The sequence below is a fragment of the Pleurodeles waltl genome, chromosome 7 (genome assembly GCF_031143425.1).
Source record: "Pleurodeles waltl isolate 20211129_DDA chromosome 7, aPleWal1.hap1.20221129, whole genome shotgun sequence".
Lineage (NCBI taxonomy): Eukaryota > Metazoa > Chordata > Amphibia > Caudata > Salamandridae > Pleurodeles > Pleurodeles waltl.
The window spans coordinates 454,193,017-454,214,552 of NC_090446.1; the positions used below are offsets into that span (position 1 = coordinate 454,193,017).

The window sequence follows — 21,536 nt, forward strand, 5'->3', positions numbered from 1 at the left end:
TTGCCTGACCAATGGAAAAATAGTCTGAATGGACAGCATGCGGAAATGCACTGTCCTGATCCAGGTATTCACCTCCTTCAGATTGAGCACCGGTGGAAATCCCCCTGAAACTTTCCGCACAAGAAACAAGACCGCATAAGTGCCCTGACCTCGGGCCTCTAGCGGAACGTGGGAAATGGCCCCCATGACCAGTAAGTCCCGCACTCCGTCCCATAATGCTCCACTCCAAGACCCCTCTGAAGGCAGAGGTGTGGGATGCACCCGGGAATCTGGAGGAACCGCCACAAAATCTATGACATAACCATTGGTCACCATGTCTAGTACCCAATGATCGGTTACACTGGCCTCCCAAGCTGAAAGAAAGTGACACAGTCATCCCCCAACCGGCCCTCTGCCAGGCCCACAGCGAATGCCAGGACCCCTTCTTGAAACCACCCCGGGTCCCAGGAGTAGACTTCATAGGTGAAAAATGCGGATGAAAACGCCGTTTCCCAAACGAAAAGGATTTAGCAACCCTAGTAGGAGAAGAACTGGAATGCTTCTTCCACCCTTTACCCGAAGAAGAAACCCCTTTATAAGGTAAGGCATGCTTCCGCTCCTTAAACGCCATGGAAAGTATGGATGGTAATAGTACTCCAAACAAGTTACAACCCTCAAACGGCAGTCTCAACAAGGCCGCCTTTACCCCTGGATCAGCCTTCCATGAACGCAACCAGAGGGACCTACGAGCCCCAATCAAAGACCCAGATGCCAGAGCCGAAGTACGGACTATATCTGAAGACACATCCGCCAATAATCTGGCCTGCTGTTCCATACCAGCCAGGAGCTCCGAACATTCCGCCCTTTCCTGGACAGCCACCGCCAGTCTATCAAAGCCTTGAACCAATGATTGTGACGCATAAGCCGAATAAATCCCTTCCTTCAGCGCCAGATCCTCCGCAGCAAAAGCCCCCTTAAGACCTGAATCCACTTTACGGTCTGTGGCATCCGTAGGCACACAATCCTCCGGATTGACTGCCGTTTTGCCAATCAGAGTAGCCAGAATAGAGTCCAGGCGTATTGAAGGAGGAAAAACCCCCTCACCCTCAAGTAAGTAAAGTTTCTGAAGGAATCGCGGAACCGGAGCCTTCTCCACATCCTTCCACTCACGAAACACCATATCCTTCACAGGTCCCTGGAAAGGCATGGCAAACATAAAAGGCGTCTGATATTTGAGGAAATAAATGAGACTCTGAGTTTGTAGGTTGAAACACAGGGAAACCTAAACTGTCCCGAACATGTGTCATCACTGCCCACATTACCTCTTCTGGAAACCTATTTCCCCCCAGATGACGTTGATGGGGCCTCATCCTCACTCTCCGATGAGGATTTCCTTGCCGCTACCGATGAGTGCGCACGCTTAGACTGAACAGACCTGGCCACGCCAGCCTGCAGTGCCCTGGTGACCGCCAATTCAACCATATCCTGCACTTCCTCACCAGACATGAGGGGAGTACCCCTGTCAGGTACCTGTGGGTTCACAGGAAGAGCAATGCTACCCTCCCCTCCCACCTCCGAGGAGGAAGAAGAGACAACCACGTCCCTTTGCTGGAGCTTTAGGCATGGTAACCAAAACAACACTGTCTTACATTCCAAAACACTATCCTACATATAGGACCCTGGTCCTCCCCTAACAGGGCTCCACCAAACCCTAAAAAGGTTACAATCCTTGTAAAAATCCAAAAAAACACGGGCAGAACGCCCGTCCTACCTGACCAGCATCCAAAAATTGAAGTTCCTCGGTCCTCGCGGCTCCGCGGCGCGGAAACCCGGAAACTAACGCCCCAGCCACAGAGGGCCGGCTGACCCCGTCAGCCGGCCCCCAGTACACGCCTCTCGAGCAGCCATGCCGTTCGCTCAAGACGTGACCCAGCCGTAGCACTCCTCGCGGAGCACCGCGTCCCGAGGAGTGCCTCCATCGACAACCTCCAGGCCCCGCCATGCAGGTAAGAAAGGGAAAGAAAACCGTCTAGCGTGGGCTAGACAAAAGAACAGGAGGGGATAAGGGTGGGGGGGGGTTTTGAAAGGGGAAGGGAGGGTCTAGGGGGGAGGCGGGAGGCCTCATTGGTTAAAAGGAAGGCGAGGGAGGGACGGGAGGTAATGTGTGTGATCTTGCTATTCCCTCCGTGCCCTTTCTTTCCTCCTGATGTCATGCATCATTCTACAGCTTGAGTGACCTTTGGGTTATGATTTCATGCTTCTGAAAGGTGCGCAATGAAAGCACTTAAGACATTCACCAGTAGGGAGTTTAACAATCTCCCCATCGCTCTCTGATCTCTCCTTCCGAATCTCACGCTGTGTGAGCCCCGCCCTCATTCTAGGCTTCTCCACTTTACTCTCCACTGCCCCTCCCTGCGCTGCTAGTCCCCTTTTCCCTGACCACTGACACGCAGTACTGGTTGCCAGGAAACCTACCCGCAGGCTGGCATCAGACATGGGAGTTTACACAGGTTCAAGTGCCCACTGGTGGCAGTTGCCAGGCCGGGCTGTATTCAGCAATGACGGCGAAGAAGAGACAACCGATCGACATCCATCTTCTCTTGCAACAAACCCAGACACAGAGAAGCCTGCACGAGTGAAATACCCACCCAAGCATCCTCTGCCGAGCCAACCACCTGCAACAGAAACACATTCAGCACCATGCAGCCACCCTTCCTCGCTTCCCATCACCTCCCAGTACCCACTCAGCGCCCTGGAGCCACCCCTGCTAATACTCCAATCCAAACTCCACTCAGCTTTCTGCAGACACCCCTACCCCTACCCCACGCAACCCACTGGTTATACCGCTCTCCTCCCCGTAGTAAACGCGCGTGCTTCCCGTCCTCTGCCAGAACCCAGCACCCACCGTGCAGCCACATCTGCTGGTGCATCCAAACCCTTCCAGTGACCACTTAACACCCTGCAAACACCTCTGCAGAAAAATCCCATCAACCCCCAGCCACCCCTTCTGTGTCCCCCGTCCTCTTCCTATACCCGTTCGGCCCCCGCCACCGCTCCTACCCCAAGAACCATCTTTCGTGCGCCTCTCAAATTAGTGCTTAAGTTGTGCGGGGTTTCCCGGTGCTCGGCACCCGCAACTTCTTCTAAACACCCGAACGTATTTTTCCACCTCTTAGTGGCACTATGTGCCCATTTCTTATAGCACCATTCCTCAGTGGCCTTTAAAAGGATCTTTTAAAAATTAGACGGTGGTTACTGCTAACAGTGACGTTTGGCAACAGTGGCAGGAGCTGGGCAGCGACAGCTGCAGTGTCCTCCCAAAGTGTATTTTGGCACCTGGCTCTTCATTTTATTTTTATTTTTACAAACTAAGCAGTGCTTGTAATACCCACTCAGCACCTTGCTGCCACCTATCCAATGGTGCCATCCAAAGCTCACTCAACTCCCTACCAGTACCCTTCCTGGGGCTCCCATCCGACCAGTTACTTACCTTTGCCTCCCTAATGCCGCCGCTTTTGCGTCTCCTTACAAACCCCCTGGACGGCTGTAGCCCCCTCCAGACCTCCCCCTGGCCCCTGTATGCATGATCTACCTCTGCAAGTCCCCGCAGCCACGCTCCTCAGCTCCTCCCAGGAGGCGTCGGCTATTTAAGGGGCTAGCTGGTGAGGCGGCTTGTTGTGCAACCCTGCAAGAGCCGCAGGCAAGAGTGGCTTCGTGCTTGTCCGAGCCCGGGCGAGCGCTACAGCGCGCAACACGAATCCCAAGGTAACAAAAGCAACGGGAAAGCCTTTTCCTTTTTAAGTATGCGTACTCCATCTGTATTATTTTTTACAGCATGTATTTCTGTGTGTTCCTTTTTTTAATTTTTTTATTAGGATTCCCAAACTAATTGAAATTAAAAAAATGCGTTTGCCAATCCTGCCACGTAGGGTGACCTCCGATTATTTTGTGAGGTTAGCCCAGTAACGGAAATGAAGCTTGAGTATTATGGTAGTTACAGCCACTGGGTGAACTTTTAAACAAACTAAGACACTTTGGATGATGTCACCAATGATGTCATTTGAAATGTCATCAGTGATACCATAACTTATTTTAAAGAACATGTCATGAGTGATGTAATGTGTGAGGTCATAAGCAGTGTATGGGGGGCAAGTCATAGCTAGCTCTGCTTACTATGAATGGTGAATTTCTGTGCTTTATTTAGTTCAAAATGTTAATGTTGTAACTGACAAATTAACCTAACTATAACTTTACTTTAACCTTTGGGCTGCAATGCTTTTAAAATGAGAATGCTAGCATTTCTCAGTAGCAAACAGAGTTAGTGTCTGCACTTTTAAATTTCCATTTAAAGCACTGGTAGAACTATGGGTAGTATAGTAAACTACGTGGTCCTAGAATACCCAGCATTGGTTATGTGTGACTGGTGTTCCACACCACAGTAAACAATGCATTTCATCTCACTGTCCCAACATGCTAAATGCATCACATCAATTGCTCCAACTTTCCTTCAAAAGTTAACCCTGTTAGACATGGCAACAGTGGCATGGAAAATGTGTCATGGGCTCTAATGCAAACAAGGAAAATGGGTCCCTACTTTTTGTATTAAAAAACAATCATGGTTGGGGTGCATTTGGCCTTTCAGGCTCCTGGGCCTCAGTGCCTTTCCATCTGGTGCACTATTTAAGGTGAAGCCTTAGTAGTACATTACTACTGAACCTAATTTTGTGGGTAACTACCATATTACTACTCTACCTAATTTTGTACAGCCTGTGCTCAGCTAATGGGTGCAAATGTTTACAGAACGCATGTGCTCCTAATGCCTTATTGGTATGTAGAGGTATTGAACACCTTATAAATCTTTGTATTCAAGAGTAACTCTGTGTGCAGATGGCAGTTGACGACTGGTATTCATTTTGTCCACACAGATTTTTTTCGTGCACTCTGGAACTTGTAGTTTTTCTCTTCCAAAATACATGCTGTATCAAAACGCATGGTTGTTCTGGAAGAGCCACTCATGTCTGACGTGGGACAAAGAAAGACCTCTGTTTCCATATCCCCAGACACTGCATCATTCCCTTCTGGATTTGCCCAATCTGCTGATGATTTCCTCCTCAACAAACGATTTCCTCGCTTTAAATGTTTTAAATCTGTTGAAGATGTAATATTAATCTCCTACAATGCTAGAAAGTGTTCCTTTTTTTCTTCACTGTCGGCCCCAGCAGTATTTCCTTACCATATTTATCTGGTTATATTACCAATGTCGGATTTGTGCTCGTTTCTGTGCTGCTTTTACTCTCCTTGCACAGTGCTCTGAAACCTGTTATGGGTGAAGTGTGCACTTTAAAAAGAGTATATACATTAATACGTAAAATCGTAGTCCCTTTTACAATATTTTGCTCACACGTTACTTAGATCGCATGACGTTAGTTAGCTAAGACTACAACTCCCAGGGTGCCTTAATGTGTTGAATGAAAGCGTTGGCTGGCTGTGAAGGAGGGTGTAGGTAGAGTGCTGGCTGTAAATGGGTCTGGGAGTGTTGTTGTTTGGTAGTGGCTAGATTAGGCGCCGGATATTGGTCGAAAGGTGGGGGCGGGAGGGAGCGCCTTAAGGTCAGAGCTCACTTCTTTCTCCATTCTCCTGCCCCAGGATGGCTTTCCAGAAGAATCTGAAGGACCTGAAGGCAGAAAGACTGACTAGGCCTAATATGGGCCACATTGGCGGGATCCTTCTGGACGAGAACACCTGTAACACCTGGTCTCAAATCTGTGATTTCCAAGCTTCATCGGAGGACCTGCTGGTGGCAGCCTATCCGAAAGCAGGTGGGTACCGACTACCTTGCTCCTTGGTAGGGACTTCTTTTTAACAGCTTTATGTTATAAGAACACGTTTTACTTTCTTTTAATTTCAAACAGACGCCCCAACAACTAAAACCCGAAACACAAAAATGTCAGGAAACTTAAAATCAAATTGATAGCATCACTGGTTAACAATGGGAAGCTGACAGTTCAGTGCTGGAAAGGACTGCTGCTGCCTACTTGACATTTCATGGCTTCTCAATAGATACTGAGAACTGGATATGGTAGTGAGAATGGGGAAGAACATTTGTGATATCAACGGTTGCGTTTGGAAAACCCTCTACACGTTATACAACGAGCACAGATGCCTTAGAAGTGTGCAAATTATTTTATATCGTGGAAAGGGGAGACAATCTTAGTTGCGTCTGTTCTGGTACGAAGCAATACATGACCTCCTTTTGTTTGGGGACGTTCAAAAACGCAAAAGGGATGGATTCGTTCGTATTTGGAACTGACCTAAGTGAAAACATTTCCCCATTGATACATTTGTTTTCTGAGCAGGTGGATAAAAGTCAAAATGCGGCGGAGGATTGATGGATAAGGGAGTATGCCTAGTTGGATGAATGAGTGAGTGAAGGAATTGTCACAAATGCTACTTTTGTTCCTCAAATTCTTTATTCTCACACCACTGTGCAGACTTATCTTTCTCCCAGTGCATTCACTGGACCAAGAACATCTAAAGACAACTTCTCCCATAGTTTAATTTGTAATTCTGAATGTTGTTAACATACGGAATTAACTTTGTCGGTATCTCTTTTGTCAAAGTCAGACTATCAGAATAATTGTCTCACACTCAGTTCTGTCCTGCTCTGATCAGGGTGTACTTTATGTATTAACAATGTGATACACCCTCATATATAGTCCATGCAATGTACCATGAGTTCATCCCAGTCAGATAGTGCTGGCTCAGGTCACCTCCCACAGTCATTAAAAACTCCAGCTCCTTCTCTGTTTCTTGGCTATCCCGTTCCGGGTCACTTCTGCTGCTGTCTATGGCAGCCATTCAGGAACTACATCCCAAAACTTTGTCCTTTTATTTTTTACCTCAGATTTGTATTCCATAGCACCAAACAGTCATCATGTGATGTTGTCTAACCCTCCTCTATCTCTTGTTTTAAATTTTAGACGCAAGTAACTTTTGTCAAAAAACCCTTTGAAAATTCACTAGAAAAGAGGAGCTATACTTTCGGTCTTCTAATACTAATTACAAAAATACAGATTTTAAACCAAAAAAAGCACTGAAATTCACTAGTTAAATGTAACTTACATAAGTATATTTTGCACTGCCATAGATTTCAGATGACGTTAGTGATGTAATATTTGAAGTTCTCAGCAGTTCATCATAGGGGTCAAAGTTACACTCTTGTCAGTTACCTATAAATGTTATATTTCAGTGTTTTTTGGTTTTACAATGACACTTTTTTATCATTCAAAAGCATAGTGAGGAATCCTGTGGTGTTAATTCCGATCCATCATAAGGATCTGAGCTGTCTCAAAGATGCACCCAGGCCACCCTGAACTCGCCAGCTAACCTTGGTCCAACGTTTCTAGGCTGCGAGACTTGCCTGGGTCTCGCGCAAACTTAGTCCTTGGTGCTCTTAATTGATTTTTAAATCCAGAACGAGACCTTGTTGCAGTCACTAGCATGTGCCACACCTGAAAGTCACCTCCCATTACTGAATGGGGGATTAACCAGGGGCAGCTGCTCCATGAGCGTCCCCTCCTCCCCCCACCGCCAGCAGCGACAGCTGCAAATTGTTTACCAATTTTTATTATTGTTGTTTGGTAAAAGGGCAGGGCCACAGGGATGACGAGCAGTGAGGGAGAGTGCCCAGCACTCCCCCTCAGAGGGCATGTCTGTTTGGCCGGCCGTTCTCAGGCTGGCCAAACAGACATGCGCTGTAGGCTCTCTCCAGCCCAGGGAGCCTGCACAGGCTCCCGGTCTGCTTTGGAGTGCCCTGGCTGGGTGCTCCCAGCCAATCCTGACTCTTCTTTAGGCAGCGTCAGGATTGGCCACAGGGCAGGCTGGGAGCCTGTGCCTGCAGCGAGGAGAAGCAGGAGCGGTGCGCAGCCCCTTCTACTTGCCGCAAACCACCCCTTTAGAACAGAAGCAGGGACTTGGAGGCACTGCCCAAGAGAATGCTGGCACTCCTACTTTAGGAGACTGTGAATATTATGCAGTGCTTTATATGCTTTGTCTGCATATGTTAAATACCACTTTTGTCACAAAAGTGAGTATTTCACTGGGCTATTGAATTTACTGGAGTTTCTGTTCATACTTAGAGTCTTGTGCTCTTGCAGCTACCTCCCCTTTGAAGCTTTGGACTGCTCGACCCTCTCAATCACTGAGTCAAGCACTTGGCCCAGCTGTTCAGGCCCCATCGAAGGTAGGGCCCCTGGACAGCAGAAGAAAAAGGCCACTACCCTCACTGTTGGGCCCACAACCACTGCCTGCCTCATGGTCCTCGGAAAGGGCTTCTGGCACCTACACACCCGTTTTAGTCATATTTGGCTTCTCCAGTATGAGGATTCTTCGATAATTACTATAAATCAACTGTGCAAATCCACTCATTTTTCTACATTCCCCCCAACATCCGAACTATACAGGGTAAATTGTCTAGTTTATCCATACATTAAGTATTCTGTGTACTATTACAAGCTAAACTGTTATTTTATTTGTAGCCATCAACTTCAAAAGTCCAATTTGACATTCACTTTCAACTTATTCTATCTTGTACCTTCTTTGAACTACATACTTTCTAAGAAAGTATTTTTTTTCAACATGCTCTACAAACTACATTCTTTCCTGTGTTGGAGTCTATGTGGCCCACATATCTACGTTTATATCACTTCACTGTACCAGAATCCTTGTGATAATCTGTATATCCCATAGATTGTACATTTGGTTCATCGCATTTTCACCATTTGTTTTATCCTTTTAATATCTTTTCCTAGCATCTCTTTCGTCATTATTTTTGTTTTATGATTCCCCCAGGCCCAATGCCGTCTTCGTTATTAATGGTTTGGGAGCTCCTTAGCCCTGTACATTTTTTTTCAATAAGTGAGCTGTTTGTTTACAGCCACTGTTCTATCTAGTAGACTTTTCAGATTGAGATTCCCATGGGCGTCAATGCACTAAAATGCCAGGAGTATCGGAATTAACATCACCCACCCTTTGCCCCTTATCACATCACAGGTGGTGACATCATATGACTGTTGACCCTGGTAATATCATAGAAAGGGGTGCCACGTGACCCCCTGACATTATAGAAAGTGCTCTCTCAGCTAAAGTGTAAGGTTATCAAAATAGCAAAATATTACTAAAGCAAGAAAAAACAAGTATTATTAACTGGGGCAGCGGTGACAATCCATCGATGCAGCCTTGAAATGCTATTGGCAGATTTCCAAATAAAATGTATCATAAAATACTCCATTGTGCAGCTATTCTAGAAGACCTGTGCAGGTTTGTAAACCGCGTTCTGCATGCTGTTTTACCAAGCATACATTTATGCAATTTTGGCACGTTTGATATTCTTTTTTTCTTCACTGTGGTGCACTTCAGTGGGGTTACTTACTCTGATAATTTGCAAAAGGTTCACTGCACTGTAATCCTTTAAACATTCGCTGGTGTTATGCTACCCTGCAACTTTATAATTTGGTTTTGTTATTAGAGCAAAGGTGGAACATTAGTAATTCCTTGAATAAGGATTACTACAAGGACCTCCGAGCTCTTAGTGCTAGTAGTAAACCCATTAATAAAAACAAATACAATGCATTATTGGAATGGATGTGAAAGAACAGGGACACAATAGTTTCCAAAGTAATGTGCCATACGTGCTTCCTCATTTTGGCCGCTTGGCTTCACTGATGCGATGGGTCTCAAGGACAGTTCAAGGGGCTGCAAAAGATCTATCGGGGTCACAGCTGCAACCCTCTGGTGACCCCTAAATGACGTCCATAGGTATTCCTTCAAAAATAATCTTTTCCTTAATGCACCTATTGTTAGTACTCCACTACCACAATTGAGGTGTGAAAGAAGTAACACAACCTGGTTACAGCCTCCCTTTGTAAACTCGAATAGAACAAATAATCTAAATCTCACGAATATAAACTAACCCTGCAAATATTGCCTCTAATTCATACTCATCTTTCCAACAATTCTGAATTGAATAGACACTCATATTACTTTCTTAGGCAAGTACACATTGTGTTGTGTAAAGAAATTGTATAATCCAAGGCACTTGCATTCTGTAACACAATAGCTTGTTTTGTTAATGGCTAAAACATTTCTGCACCAATTGCTAGAACATTGGAAAATGATCTTTATCCATTGTGTAAAGAAATGCCTTTTTGCATGTTCACCCCCACATTGATGGTAACCAGACCTCATTGCCAGTGTTCTGAACCTATGCAATTTACGTGTCAAATTGGATACACCGAACTGGCAAGGACTGATTGACTTAAAATCCCTAGTATATGGTACCCAGGACATGTAAGACAGTGTCTCCACTCAAAACTGCAGTACTGTTTGTGCCGCCATGTGTGTGACAAAGTACAAATGGATCCCAGCCTGCCACTGCAGACTCGAATAGCAGTGTTTACACTGTCAGCTCGACTTTGCCATTCAAACCAATGGCAAAGCTACCCTTTCCCTTGATAATATATGCAACCAACTCTTCCCTAAAAAGACCTATAAACCCCCATGCAGGGAGCTGTATTTTGTTAAGTAGGACATATAACGTTCATATGTCTTAGCAGTGACACTTCCTAATTGTTGTTTCGCTGTGCATAAGTTAGTAGCTCCATTATTAACACAGGGTTACCGATTGGGACCCCAACTCGGCAAACTTCTGAATGGGACTTTCTACTTGGTCCATGTAGGGTTTCAAATTAAATGTGGCGTTAAACCCGACTTGATGTCCAAGTCGAATTTAATACCACAGTAAAAGTTTAACAACTTTCCGAAAGTTGCCATGCTGTGTTCCAGCTACCCAAGTCGACCTCACAAAGGCTCTGGCACACAGGCCGCTTTCTGCCAGCCTTGGGAGATGTGTGAATGACTCCCAGGCTTAGGAACAAAGGCAGTTACCACAGAGTGAGGTGTTACCTCCTCTCCAAAGATGGCAACTCATAGTGTTAGTGTAGGAGGCTGGACTGGCTTGTAGTGAGTACCAAGGGGTACTTACACCTTGCACCAGGCCCAGGTATCCCTTATTAGTGTAGAGGGGTGTCTAGCAGCTTAGGCTGATAGAAAAGGTAGCTTAGCAGAGCAGCTTAGGCTGAACTAGGAGACGAGTGAAGCTCCTACAGTACCACTGGTGTCATATGCACAATATCATAAGAAAACACAATACACAGATATACTAAAAATAAAGGTACTTTATTTTTATGACAATATGCCAAAGTATCTCAGTGAGTACCCTCAGTATGAGGATAGCAAATATACACAAGATATATGTACACAATACCAAAATATGCAGTAATAGCAATAGAAAACAGTGCAAACAATGTATAGTCACAATAGAATGCAATGGGGGCACATAGGGATAGGGGCAACACAAACCATATACTCTAGAAGTGGAATGCGAACCACGAATAGACCCCAAACCTATGTGACCTTGTAGAGGGTCGCTGGGACTGTAAGAAAACAGTGAGGGTTAGAAAAATAGCCCACCCCAAGACCCTGAAAAGTAGGTGCAAAGTGCACCTAAGTTCCCCAAAGAGCACAGAAGTCGTGATAGGGGAATTCTGCAGGAAAGACCAACACCAGCAATGCAACAACAATGGATTTCCAGACGAGAGTACCTGTGGAACAAGGGGACCAAGTCCAAAAGTCACGATCAAGTCGGGAGTGGGCAGATGCCCAGGAAATGCCAGCTGTGGGTCCAAAGAAGCTGCCACCAGATGGTAGAAGCTGAGGATTCTGCACGAACAACAAGGGCTAGAAACTTCTCCTTTGGAGGATGGATGTCCCACATCGTGAAGAGTCGCGCAGAAGTGTTTTCCCGCAGAAAGACCGCAAACAAGCCTTGATAGCTGCAAGGGTCGCGGTTAGGGTTTTTGGATGCTGCTGTGGCCCAGGATGGACCAGGAAGTCACCAATTGTGTGAGGGGACAGAGGGGGCATCCAGCAAGACAAAGAGCCCACTCAGAAGCAAGCAGCACCTGCAGAAGTGCCGGAACACGCACTATGAAGTGGAGTGAACCGGAGCTCACCCGAAGTTGCACAAGAGGGTCCCACGAAGCCGGAGGACAACTCAGGAGGTCGTGCAATGCAGGTTAGAGTGTTGGGGACACAGGCTTGGCTGTGCATGAAGGAAATCCTCGGTGAGTGCACAGGAGCCGGAGTAGCTGCAAAACACGCGGTTCCCAGCAATGCAGTCTAGCGTGGGGAGGCAAGGACTTAACTCCACCAAACTTGGACTGAAGAGTCACTGGACTATGGGAGTCACTTGGGCAGAGTTGCTGAGTTCAAGGGACCTCGCTCGTCGTGCTGAGAGGAGACCCAGAGGACCGGTGATGGAGTTCTTTGGTGCCTGCGGTTGCAGGGGGAAGATTCCGTCGACCCACAGGAGATTTCTTCGGAGCTTCTAGTGCAGAGAGGAGTCAGACTACCCCCACAGCATGCACCACCAGGAAAACAGTTGAGAAGGCGGCAGGATCAGCGTTACAAGGTCGCAGTAGTCGTCTTTGCTACTTTGTTGCAGTTTTGCAGGCTTCCAGCGCGGTCAGCAGTCGATTCCTTGGCAGAAGGTGAAGAGAGAGATGCAGAGGAACTCTGATGAGCTCTTGCATTTGTTATCTAAAGAATTCCCCAAAGCAGAGACCCTAAATAGCCAGAAAAGGAGGTTTGGCTACCTAGGAGAGAGGATAGGCTAGCAACACCTGGAGGAGCCTATCAGAAGGAGTCTCTGACGTCACCTGCTGGCCCTGGCCACTCAGAGCAGTCCAGTGTGCCAGCAGCACCTCTGTTTCCAGGATGGCAGAGGTCTGGAGCACACTGGAGGAGCTCTGGGCACCTCCCAGGGGAGGTGCAGGTCAGGGGAGTGGTCACTCCCCTTTCCTTTGTCCAGTTTCGCGCCAGAGCAGGGCTGGGGGATCCCTGAACCGGTGTAGACTGGCTTATGCAGAGATGCGCACCATCTGTGCCCATCAAAGCATTTCCAGAGGCTGGTGGAGGCTACTCCTCCCCAGCCCTGACACCTTATTCCAAAGGGAGAGGGTGTAACACCCTCTCTCTGAGGAAGTCCTTTGTTCTGCCTTCCTGGGCCAAGCCTGGCTGGACCCCAGGAGGGCAGAAACCTGTCTGAGGGGTTGGCAGCAGCAGCAGCTGCAGTGAAACCCCGGGAAAGGCAGTTTGGCAGTACCCGGGTCTGTGCTAGAGACACGGGGAATCATGGGATTGTCTCCCCAATACCAGGATGGCATTGGTGGGGCAATTCCATGATCTTAGACATGTTACATGGCCATATTCGGAGTTACCATTGTGAAGCTACACATAGGTGGTGTAGTGGAGAAGTGTGGCTCAATGGTTAGAGTGGCAGACCCTGAAGCAGAGATCTGGCTCAAGACCAGGGTTCAAGTCCCGCTTCGGCAGGTCTTGGGCTCAATTCCCCTTGACCAGATAATTCTCGCCTCGGTGCCTAATCTAATTCATGGGTCCCACTCTGCAACTCTGGGCAATAGCTTGCTTAATCTCCACAACGGCCCCAACAGCGCTTGGATGCCTGGCTTCACCCTGGGGGTGCTCAGGAGTGGGTGCCTCACAGGGAAAAGCCAGGAGGGGTTCCATAGCGGTATGAGTACAGCGCCTTGAGACCCTAACGGGTGAGTAGTGCGCTATACAAGTGCTAATTTACACGCGTGTAATGGTGTCCCCGCACTCACAAATTCCGGGGAATTGGCCCTGAACAATGTGGAGGCACCTTGGCTAGTGCCAGGGTGCCCACACACTAAGTAACTTAGCACCCAACCTGTACCAGGTAAAGGTTAGAAATATAGGTGACTTATAAGTTACTTAAGTGCAGTGAAAAATGGCTGTGAAATAACGTGGACGTTATTTCACTCAGGCTGCAGTGGCAGGCCTGTGTAAGAATTGTCAGAGCTCCCTATGGGTGGCAAAAGAAATGCTGCAGCCCATAGGGATCTCATGGAACCCCAATACCCTGGGTACCTCAATACCATATACTAGGGAATTATAAGGGTGTTTCAGTATGCCAATGTAAATTGGTAAAATTGGTCACTAGCCTGTTAGTGACAATTTGGAAAGAAATGAGAGAGCATAACCACTGAGGTTCTGATTAGCAGAGCCTCAGTGAGACAGTTAGTCATAACACAGGTAACACATACAGGGCACACTTATGAGCACTGGGGCCCTGGCTGGCAGGGTCCCAGTGACACATACAACTAAAACAACATATATACAGTGAAACATGGGGGTAACATGCCAGGCAAGATGGTACTTTCCTACAGTTAGCCCAAAAGGCGTGCTTCAAAGGGGAAGCAGCCTTTGTGAGGGAAGTAGCGAAAACATCCCTGAGCATGATGCCCTTTGTTCCTGCAGACAAAGTGCGGACAGGGCCAGAGAGGGAAAATTCCCCACAAACCATTTTTTCTGTGTGTGTGAAGCCCTCTGGTAGCCACACCTCTAGGATGGGCTATCAAGCTCCTGAGGCCCGAAGAAGGGTTGTGCCATCTTGAAAGGGGCAAAATAGTTGCACCCGGGGATAGCCAGGTGCCACACATCACAGCAAGTTTATCACTCGGTAGGAGGTGACCCAGTAGCCGATTTGCTAGTGACTGTGTAGTGCTCTCATGGCCCTGCCCCTCAGATCACACTGGATTTGGTGAGAGGACCAAAAAAGAACTGTCAAATTGTCCTTGGTCTCGCACAGTGATGCTGGAAGGACTATACCTGCTGCACTTTGGGCTAGTGAAGATTAGACTGTGCCTGTGGCTCCTGGCTTAGGGAAAAGTTGATTCCCGGTTCCAGATCAAAGCACTAACCCCAAGGATCAGTCAGCTGATCTCCTGGAACCAATTCCAGGAATACAAAGGCTGAAGAAGCCCAAACTAGCAGGTTGGTAGCCACCGTAGATGTTTGGCACTGCCACTTTCCAGGCTTCCAAAAGGACAAATCTGAGATAGCCAAAAGTTGCACCCGAGTCTGCCTGACCCGGGAGTGCTAACCAAGTCCAGATTCATCACACCCAAGGGACACTAGCCTCCACCTAAGGATTTTGTCCAACCCCAGTGTAAAGAGACCAGTAGCCCTGCATTGGCTGGCTTGCTACTGCAACATAGAGGACTTCAAGGGACACCAATCTCCGTGGCCAAAGTTGCTCCACTTCACCCGTGGGCTGAGGAACAACCACAAAGCCAACCCCATAGACAGCACCACAACCGAAGCATCCTTTCAGCATCTTTTGCCTTAATTGTCCGCATCAGGACTACTCCTTTGATTACTATTTCGGTCATCCTGTAAAGTTTGGAACTTGTCTTAAAAATGTTCTGATGGTCAAGTAACTGTCCATAGTGCCCACTCTGGTCTCCTAGACATCTGTCCAGTCAGAATTGGTTGCCCAATCTGGGCCAGAGTAGACAAACTAACGTTTCCAAACTTTTCAAAAGTTTACAAAAAGAATTTTGTTGACCAATGCTTGTTTGCGTTTGCATTTAGAGTATTAATGTCGTCTGTGTACCTTCGAAACCCCCAGAAGTATTTTTGTTCATTAAGGTCTCCAGAAATTCATAAAAATATAATCTATTTTTATTAATAGGTGTCTGATTTCTTTCGTGGTGTCTGACTTTCTTCTTTTGTTGTTTGGTGCTGCTAAATGCTTTGCGCTTAGTTCCTTTGCCAAGCTTTACTACTCGTAGCCACAGCTACACAGGATTAAGCTTAAGGCTAAGTAAACAAGGCTGTCTATATCCAAGACAGTATTTGTGTATGTACTGTACAATAAGGACCGACAGCCGAATCCTATAGTAAACCCAAATATTCACACTTTGGTTCCAGGAACATATGTTTCTCCTGTAGTTGGCAAAATTGGTGATTGCAGTAGATTTTGTCACTCCTTAGTAATTGAGGTTTGAATACTAAAATAACTTAAATTACTATATTACATAAAGACTAAATAGCATTACAATAAACAGGATTATTAGTTTTTCAGATGAATGGTGGCACGAACCGAAATCTTTCATTTCGATTCTGTGTAATATCTTGCAGTACTGTTCTAGTACCTGCATGTTTAATTTCTTCCTAAACCCAAACTGCATTATATAGTCAATCTGCTAACTCTTTTAATTTAAAGTTCTCTGCACTCCTTCAATGAGGTGTAAAAAGGGAACCATAATTCATAGCTTTCCAAACAAGGTTCATCCTTTTGAAAGATTCTGTCTGCTTTTCCTCTGTCTAAATCCTATAGTTTCTGTAAAACTGACAATGGGAGTTAAAAAAGATTGAGGGCAGATGCAGATTCTCTGTAGATGGATCATGCTCCTAAATATGATCCATCAGGCAGGGATGTGATTGTTTCCCAAAATGTTCTGCTGCACAAGTATTTCTAACACGGTACCAATGCCATGAAATCACACAACAGAGATGCGTATTACTTTTGATAAGATAAATAAACATACGCTACAAATTCTTTGTATAGAAAGCAAGCAATGACAAAGCTATTAGGTCTCACCTTGTTTGGGCTATTGGCTGTGCCATAGCTTGTTTGCAATGGTATAAAGAATAATTTCAACATGGCCTCCCGTATGTGATGATACAGACACTAGTTTCTGCAACCATCTTGGAAAACTATTCTAAGATTGCCCCAGATGTTTGTACCTGCATCACGATTCACTAATTGCCTTTCTGGCTTATTTTTTTGGAACTTTTATTTAGTTATTGTTCCAAGACGGTTGACATCAATTTTAGAATGGCAAATTAAAAACAGCATGCACTATAATTTGAAAAGCAAAAGAAACAAGCATCCCTGTAGTATGTGCTGCTGCCAAGGCCAACCCTGAAAAAATTAATAAAAGAGACCATAAACATAAAGTAGGAAGCAGTAGAGAGCAACAAGGAGCAAGAAGACGTGCAGCCTATCAGCAGTTTTAAGCTGCCAGGCCCTTGCACAATGAAGTATGAAAAAATGTTTTAAAAGTTATGGTAAAATATGAAGGTAGATGAGGGAGCAACAAAGTGGCATGTGGTAGTTGTGAGCATTTCAGGTAGAGGGCAAGAGAAGAGCCATGAGCTCCCTGGAGAGCTAAAAGGCAAATCAAAAAATAGATCCCAGATGTCAGAAGTGGTAGGATACAACTCATCCAGTCAAATCGATGGGAAAGAATAAATGGACAACGGGTGTGAGAAACACAATAATAGAAAGGAGAGTCAACAAATCGGGAAAATGTAACTGCAATAGACAAACTATGTAGTCGTGAGCAGTGTGATCACCAAAAGTCCACTCTGTAACCCTGTTGACAATAGATATTCGACCACAGACAGCAAAAGTGGAGACAGAAAATCAGAATATCTCCATGAGTAATTATTGCAGAAGAAGGTTGGCTTCAGTGCTTGTGGACTGTAAAGCTGTGTTAGCCATAACCATCATTGCTTTCATAAGAAGATTGTTGAACAAATAAACAGCTTGTTTTTATAGCTAACGCTGTATTTACTAAATTATTTGCCACATAATAACCTCTTCCCCAGGGACATTAGATTGTCATTAAAAGTTAGCAATAGGTTGTTTAACTTTTTAGTAAGTGTTAAACTTGGCATCCTTAAGGTGGTCTTAACCCAAAGATTTTGCCTTCCTCCTCCTATTTTTCTGGCCTTCTGTTTGTTGGCCTTAGGACTCTGAGCACTTTACCACTGCTAACCATTGCTAAAGTGCATGTGCTTCTCCTCCAAACATGATAACGTTAGTGTATTTACAATTGGCATATTGACTTTACATTCAAGTCCCTTGTAAGGTGATAAACCATATACCCAGGGCCTGTAAATTAAATGCTACTAATGGGCCTGCTGCACTGACTATGCCACCCACTTAACACATGTACACATCTTAGGCCTGCCACTGCAGAGCCTATGTGTGCTGTCTCACTGCCACCCTGACTTGGCATTTAAAACCCATTGCCAAGCCTTAAACTTACCTTGTTCTTACATATAATCACCCCAAAGTAGGCTCTACGTAGCCCATAGAGCAGTGTGCCAGGTAAGTGAAAGGTAGGCCAAGTACTTTTACATTTTTTAATGTCCTGGCACTGAAAAACTCCCAAAGTAGTTTTTCACTACTGGGAGACCTGCCCCTCCCATAGGCCAGCACTGGGAATTCCTTATAATACTTTTAAGCTGTAATTCCTGATCTGAGAGCGGTAGCTGCATCCTGGTTAGTACCATTGGAATGGTAATGATAAATCCTCTCTACTGGCAAAAGCAGATTTAAATATTACTATTTTAGAAATGCCACTTTTAGAAAGTGGGCATTTCTCTGCTCTAACTGCCATGTGTGCCCACAGCCTATCTCCAGTACACGTTTGGCTTGGGCTAGGTGGCAGCTACATTTGTGCATTCCCTTCCGACACCCACAGCACAGGTTACTCAGCTACATCTGCGTTCATCTGCATTGAGATGGGGTTTCTGGGGAGGAGGTTGTGAAGGGCTCCCACTTACATCTCAAAGGGTAATGGCCAGGGCCCCCACAAAGGGGCTGATTACCTCCCACTGATAGGGGGTTATTCTAACTTTGGAGGAGTGTTAATCCGTCCCAAAAGTGACGGTAAAGTGACGGATATACCACCAGCCGTATTACGAGTTCCATAGGATATAATGGACTCGTAATATGGCTGGTAGTAAATCCGTCACTTTTACGTCACTTTTGGGACGGATTAACACCTCCTCCAAAATTAGAATAACCCCCATAGTCTGGAGCCGGGGCTGAGCTGAAAGGGGGACCTGTTCACTTCACAGAAACCTTTTGAAGTCATCCCCCACATCAAAGGCATTTTCTAATATAAGTACTGGGTCTCTGACTCACTCAAGTCAGTACACTTCTAGAGTCAAAGAAACACTGCTGGAGTAAAGACTGCTCTGAGTCAGGATTGCCACTCTGCCAGGATTTACTTTTCCCGGGAACTGCTGCCCTGATGCGCCAGCCTACTGCTTTCTGATCTCTGTCCAGTAGCCCAGGACTCATCCAACAACCTCAGAGTGACTCAGAGTGGCTTTGTTGGACTTTACTGCCCACTTTCTTTAACAACTCCTAGCAGCTTTGTTGAACTTTGCCACCCACTCTCTTCAACAACCCCAAGTGGCTTTGCTGTACTTTGCTGCCCTCCTTTTTCAACAATCCCGAGCAGCTTTTCCCTGCTTTGCTGCCCACTTGCATCAACAGCCCTGAACGACTTTGCTAGACGTGGCTGCCCACTTTCCTCAACAACCTTGAGCGGCTTTACCATTGCTTCCTTCAAAGTTCCAGAGCGGCTTTGTGCACTTTACTGTCTACTCTAATCCTCAAGGCTCATGGCCTCAGCAGTGACTTCCCTCTGGTGTCAAGGCCTCCGTCTCGCCGTTTCCCTGCAGTACCCACCTGCTTCCTTGTGACCGTGCTGGGGAAAGACCTTGCCCACCCTGGACATTACTGTAGTCATTGGAGACAACGCGCATTCATACCGAGGAGTTTCCGGCACCACCTCTTTATCCTATAATTGTTTATCAGCCATGTTTTGCTTAACCCTAAAAAGTGAATAACTAATAATTGACGGATTGGATTTCTATCCTTCTGATATTGATTTATGCGGATAATCAAGCTCTATTTTACTACACTTGTGTGGAGTCTGTGTGGTGTACCTCCTGTGACTACTGTGTGTGTGTTGCACAAATCCTTTACACATTGCCTTCTAAGTTAAGCCTGTCTGCTCTGTGCCAAGGTACCAGAGGGTGAGCATAGGTTAGTTTATATTGTGTATTTTAACTTGCCGTGACTAGGATAGTGGTCCCTAATTGAACAAGGTGCATACCGCTGCCAACTAGACCCAAATCTCTAACACTTATGTCAGCAGTAAGATATGGCTTGTATTTGTGCAATACCATATAGTGATTCAGAGTACACTACAACTCTATACTTAGATCAATTCAAACCTATTCCTCCTGATTGACAAACATTTTGTGTTTCCTGTACCGATTGGCAATTTTTGTTATTGATTTTTCAATTCTCCCGAATTGTCCTTTTTGAATTTTTCTGCTAAATTATGTCTTGCTCTGGAGAAGCCACACCTACAATAATTGAATTTGAGCTGACCAGGTTAGAGTCTTACGCTGTGCAACAGCTCAAGGATTTCTGCAAGGACTTCAAAGTGTTTACAAGGGGTTTTACCAGGAAGGTGGAACTACAGAAGACTTTGAGGGCCTTGGCAGAGGCCCAGTTTGCAGAGGATGACATCCCACAGGAGGAGCATGAAATTCCTGAGGAGGAGGATAACCTGATCTTGGATTCCCCTGAGGAAGGGGAACCACCTTTGGAAAGGGCCGACAGTCTGCTAGAAGCAAGAGTGGTTTCCAGACCAGGGAGCAGTGTCTCTTCCAGGATTCTGTCACCAGAGGAGCTGGCAAACAGGAGGGAGGAAAGAAAATTCAGACTGGAACTTGTGAGATTGGTGCAGGTCCTTGGAGAGAAAACTGTCTCTTGAGGAGAAGAAGATGGCCTCATTTGAGAGAACTGGGCACAAGAGCCCTGGAATTAGGGCCTAGCAATAGAAATGCCTGTAGCATACCTGCAGTGTCTTCAAGTGAGTCGAAAATCCACATCCCCAAAAATGTGGTACCCAGTTACAGTGTGGAGGATGACATGGATTACTGGCTGGCAACCTATGAAGTGGCTTTAAGAGTGCACAGGGTCCCTGAGCAGTTCTGGGGAGGTAGCCTTTGGCTGCACATGCCCCCAGTGGAGAGGGACATTCTTCTTACTTTAGTGGTAAAGGACCAGACCAACTTACCTGCCATGAATGCCATCACAGTCAAGAAGTTTGGTCTGACACCTGAAAGGTATAGGCAAAAGTTAAGTCGCAAACTCAGCACACAAAGATGGGTAAATTATCTAGTCTATGCTGGTAAAGCACTGAAGGGCAGGGTGAAGGGCAGCAATGGTAACGATCTTGATGGGCCGTACAACTTGTTTTTGAAGGAGCATATGCTTAATCTGTGCAAACACCTGGTGGATAGTAAGCTGACTGAGCCCAGGAAGCTTGCTGAGGCGGTGGACATCTGGGTCAGAACCAGAGTGTCCACAAAGGTATCCGGTGGGGGCTCCCAAAAGGGTGGCCATGGTTCCCACCAGAGAAAAGGGGGGGGGGAATAAAAAGGAGCTCTCCAAAGGCCCCCAAAACGACTTGCTAGGGAAAGGACCTTGTTCCTATTCTCAACCTGGCCGCCAGAAACCAAACTACATTGACAAAAGTCAGCAGCCCAACATGCCCAAGTTTTAGGAGTGTGGCGAGTATGGACACTACAAGAGGGACACCAAGTTCTCAAAAAGAGCACACCCTTCCACTGTAGGTAAGTACCCAGGGGTAGCTAGGATAGTGTTGGCGGAGGAATCTGTCCCAGTTAATGGGGGGGGGGAGTTTAATGGGAGAACCCTAGTGTCCCTGGGCGATAGTGAGATGGTTCTAAGATCCATGTGCCATCAAATACTACCAAGTATAGGCAAT

At 46.2% G+C, this 21,536-nt stretch overlaps 1 protein-coding gene across 2 annotated transcripts in view; it reads left to right on the forward strand.

Annotated features, from left to right (window-relative positions):
* The first annotated feature begins 3,338 nt into the window (after positions 1 to 3,338).
* Positions 3,339 to 21,536, forward strand: part of LOC138304175 (sulfotransferase 1C1-like) — a 274,351-nt gene continuing 256,153 nt past the window's right edge. The window contains exons 1-2 of one of the 2 annotated variants that reach the window (XM_069244009.1): positions 3,339 to 3,744; positions 5,626 to 5,798. In XM_069244009.1, coding sequence (XP_069100110.1) covers positions 3,563 to 3,744; positions 5,626 to 5,798 — 355 coding nt within the window. In that variant the 5' untranslated portion in view covers positions 3,339 to 3,562. The remainder of the gene's footprint in view (positions 3,745 to 5,625; positions 5,799 to 21,536) is intronic. The other variant, XM_069244008.1, reaches the window with a different exon arrangement.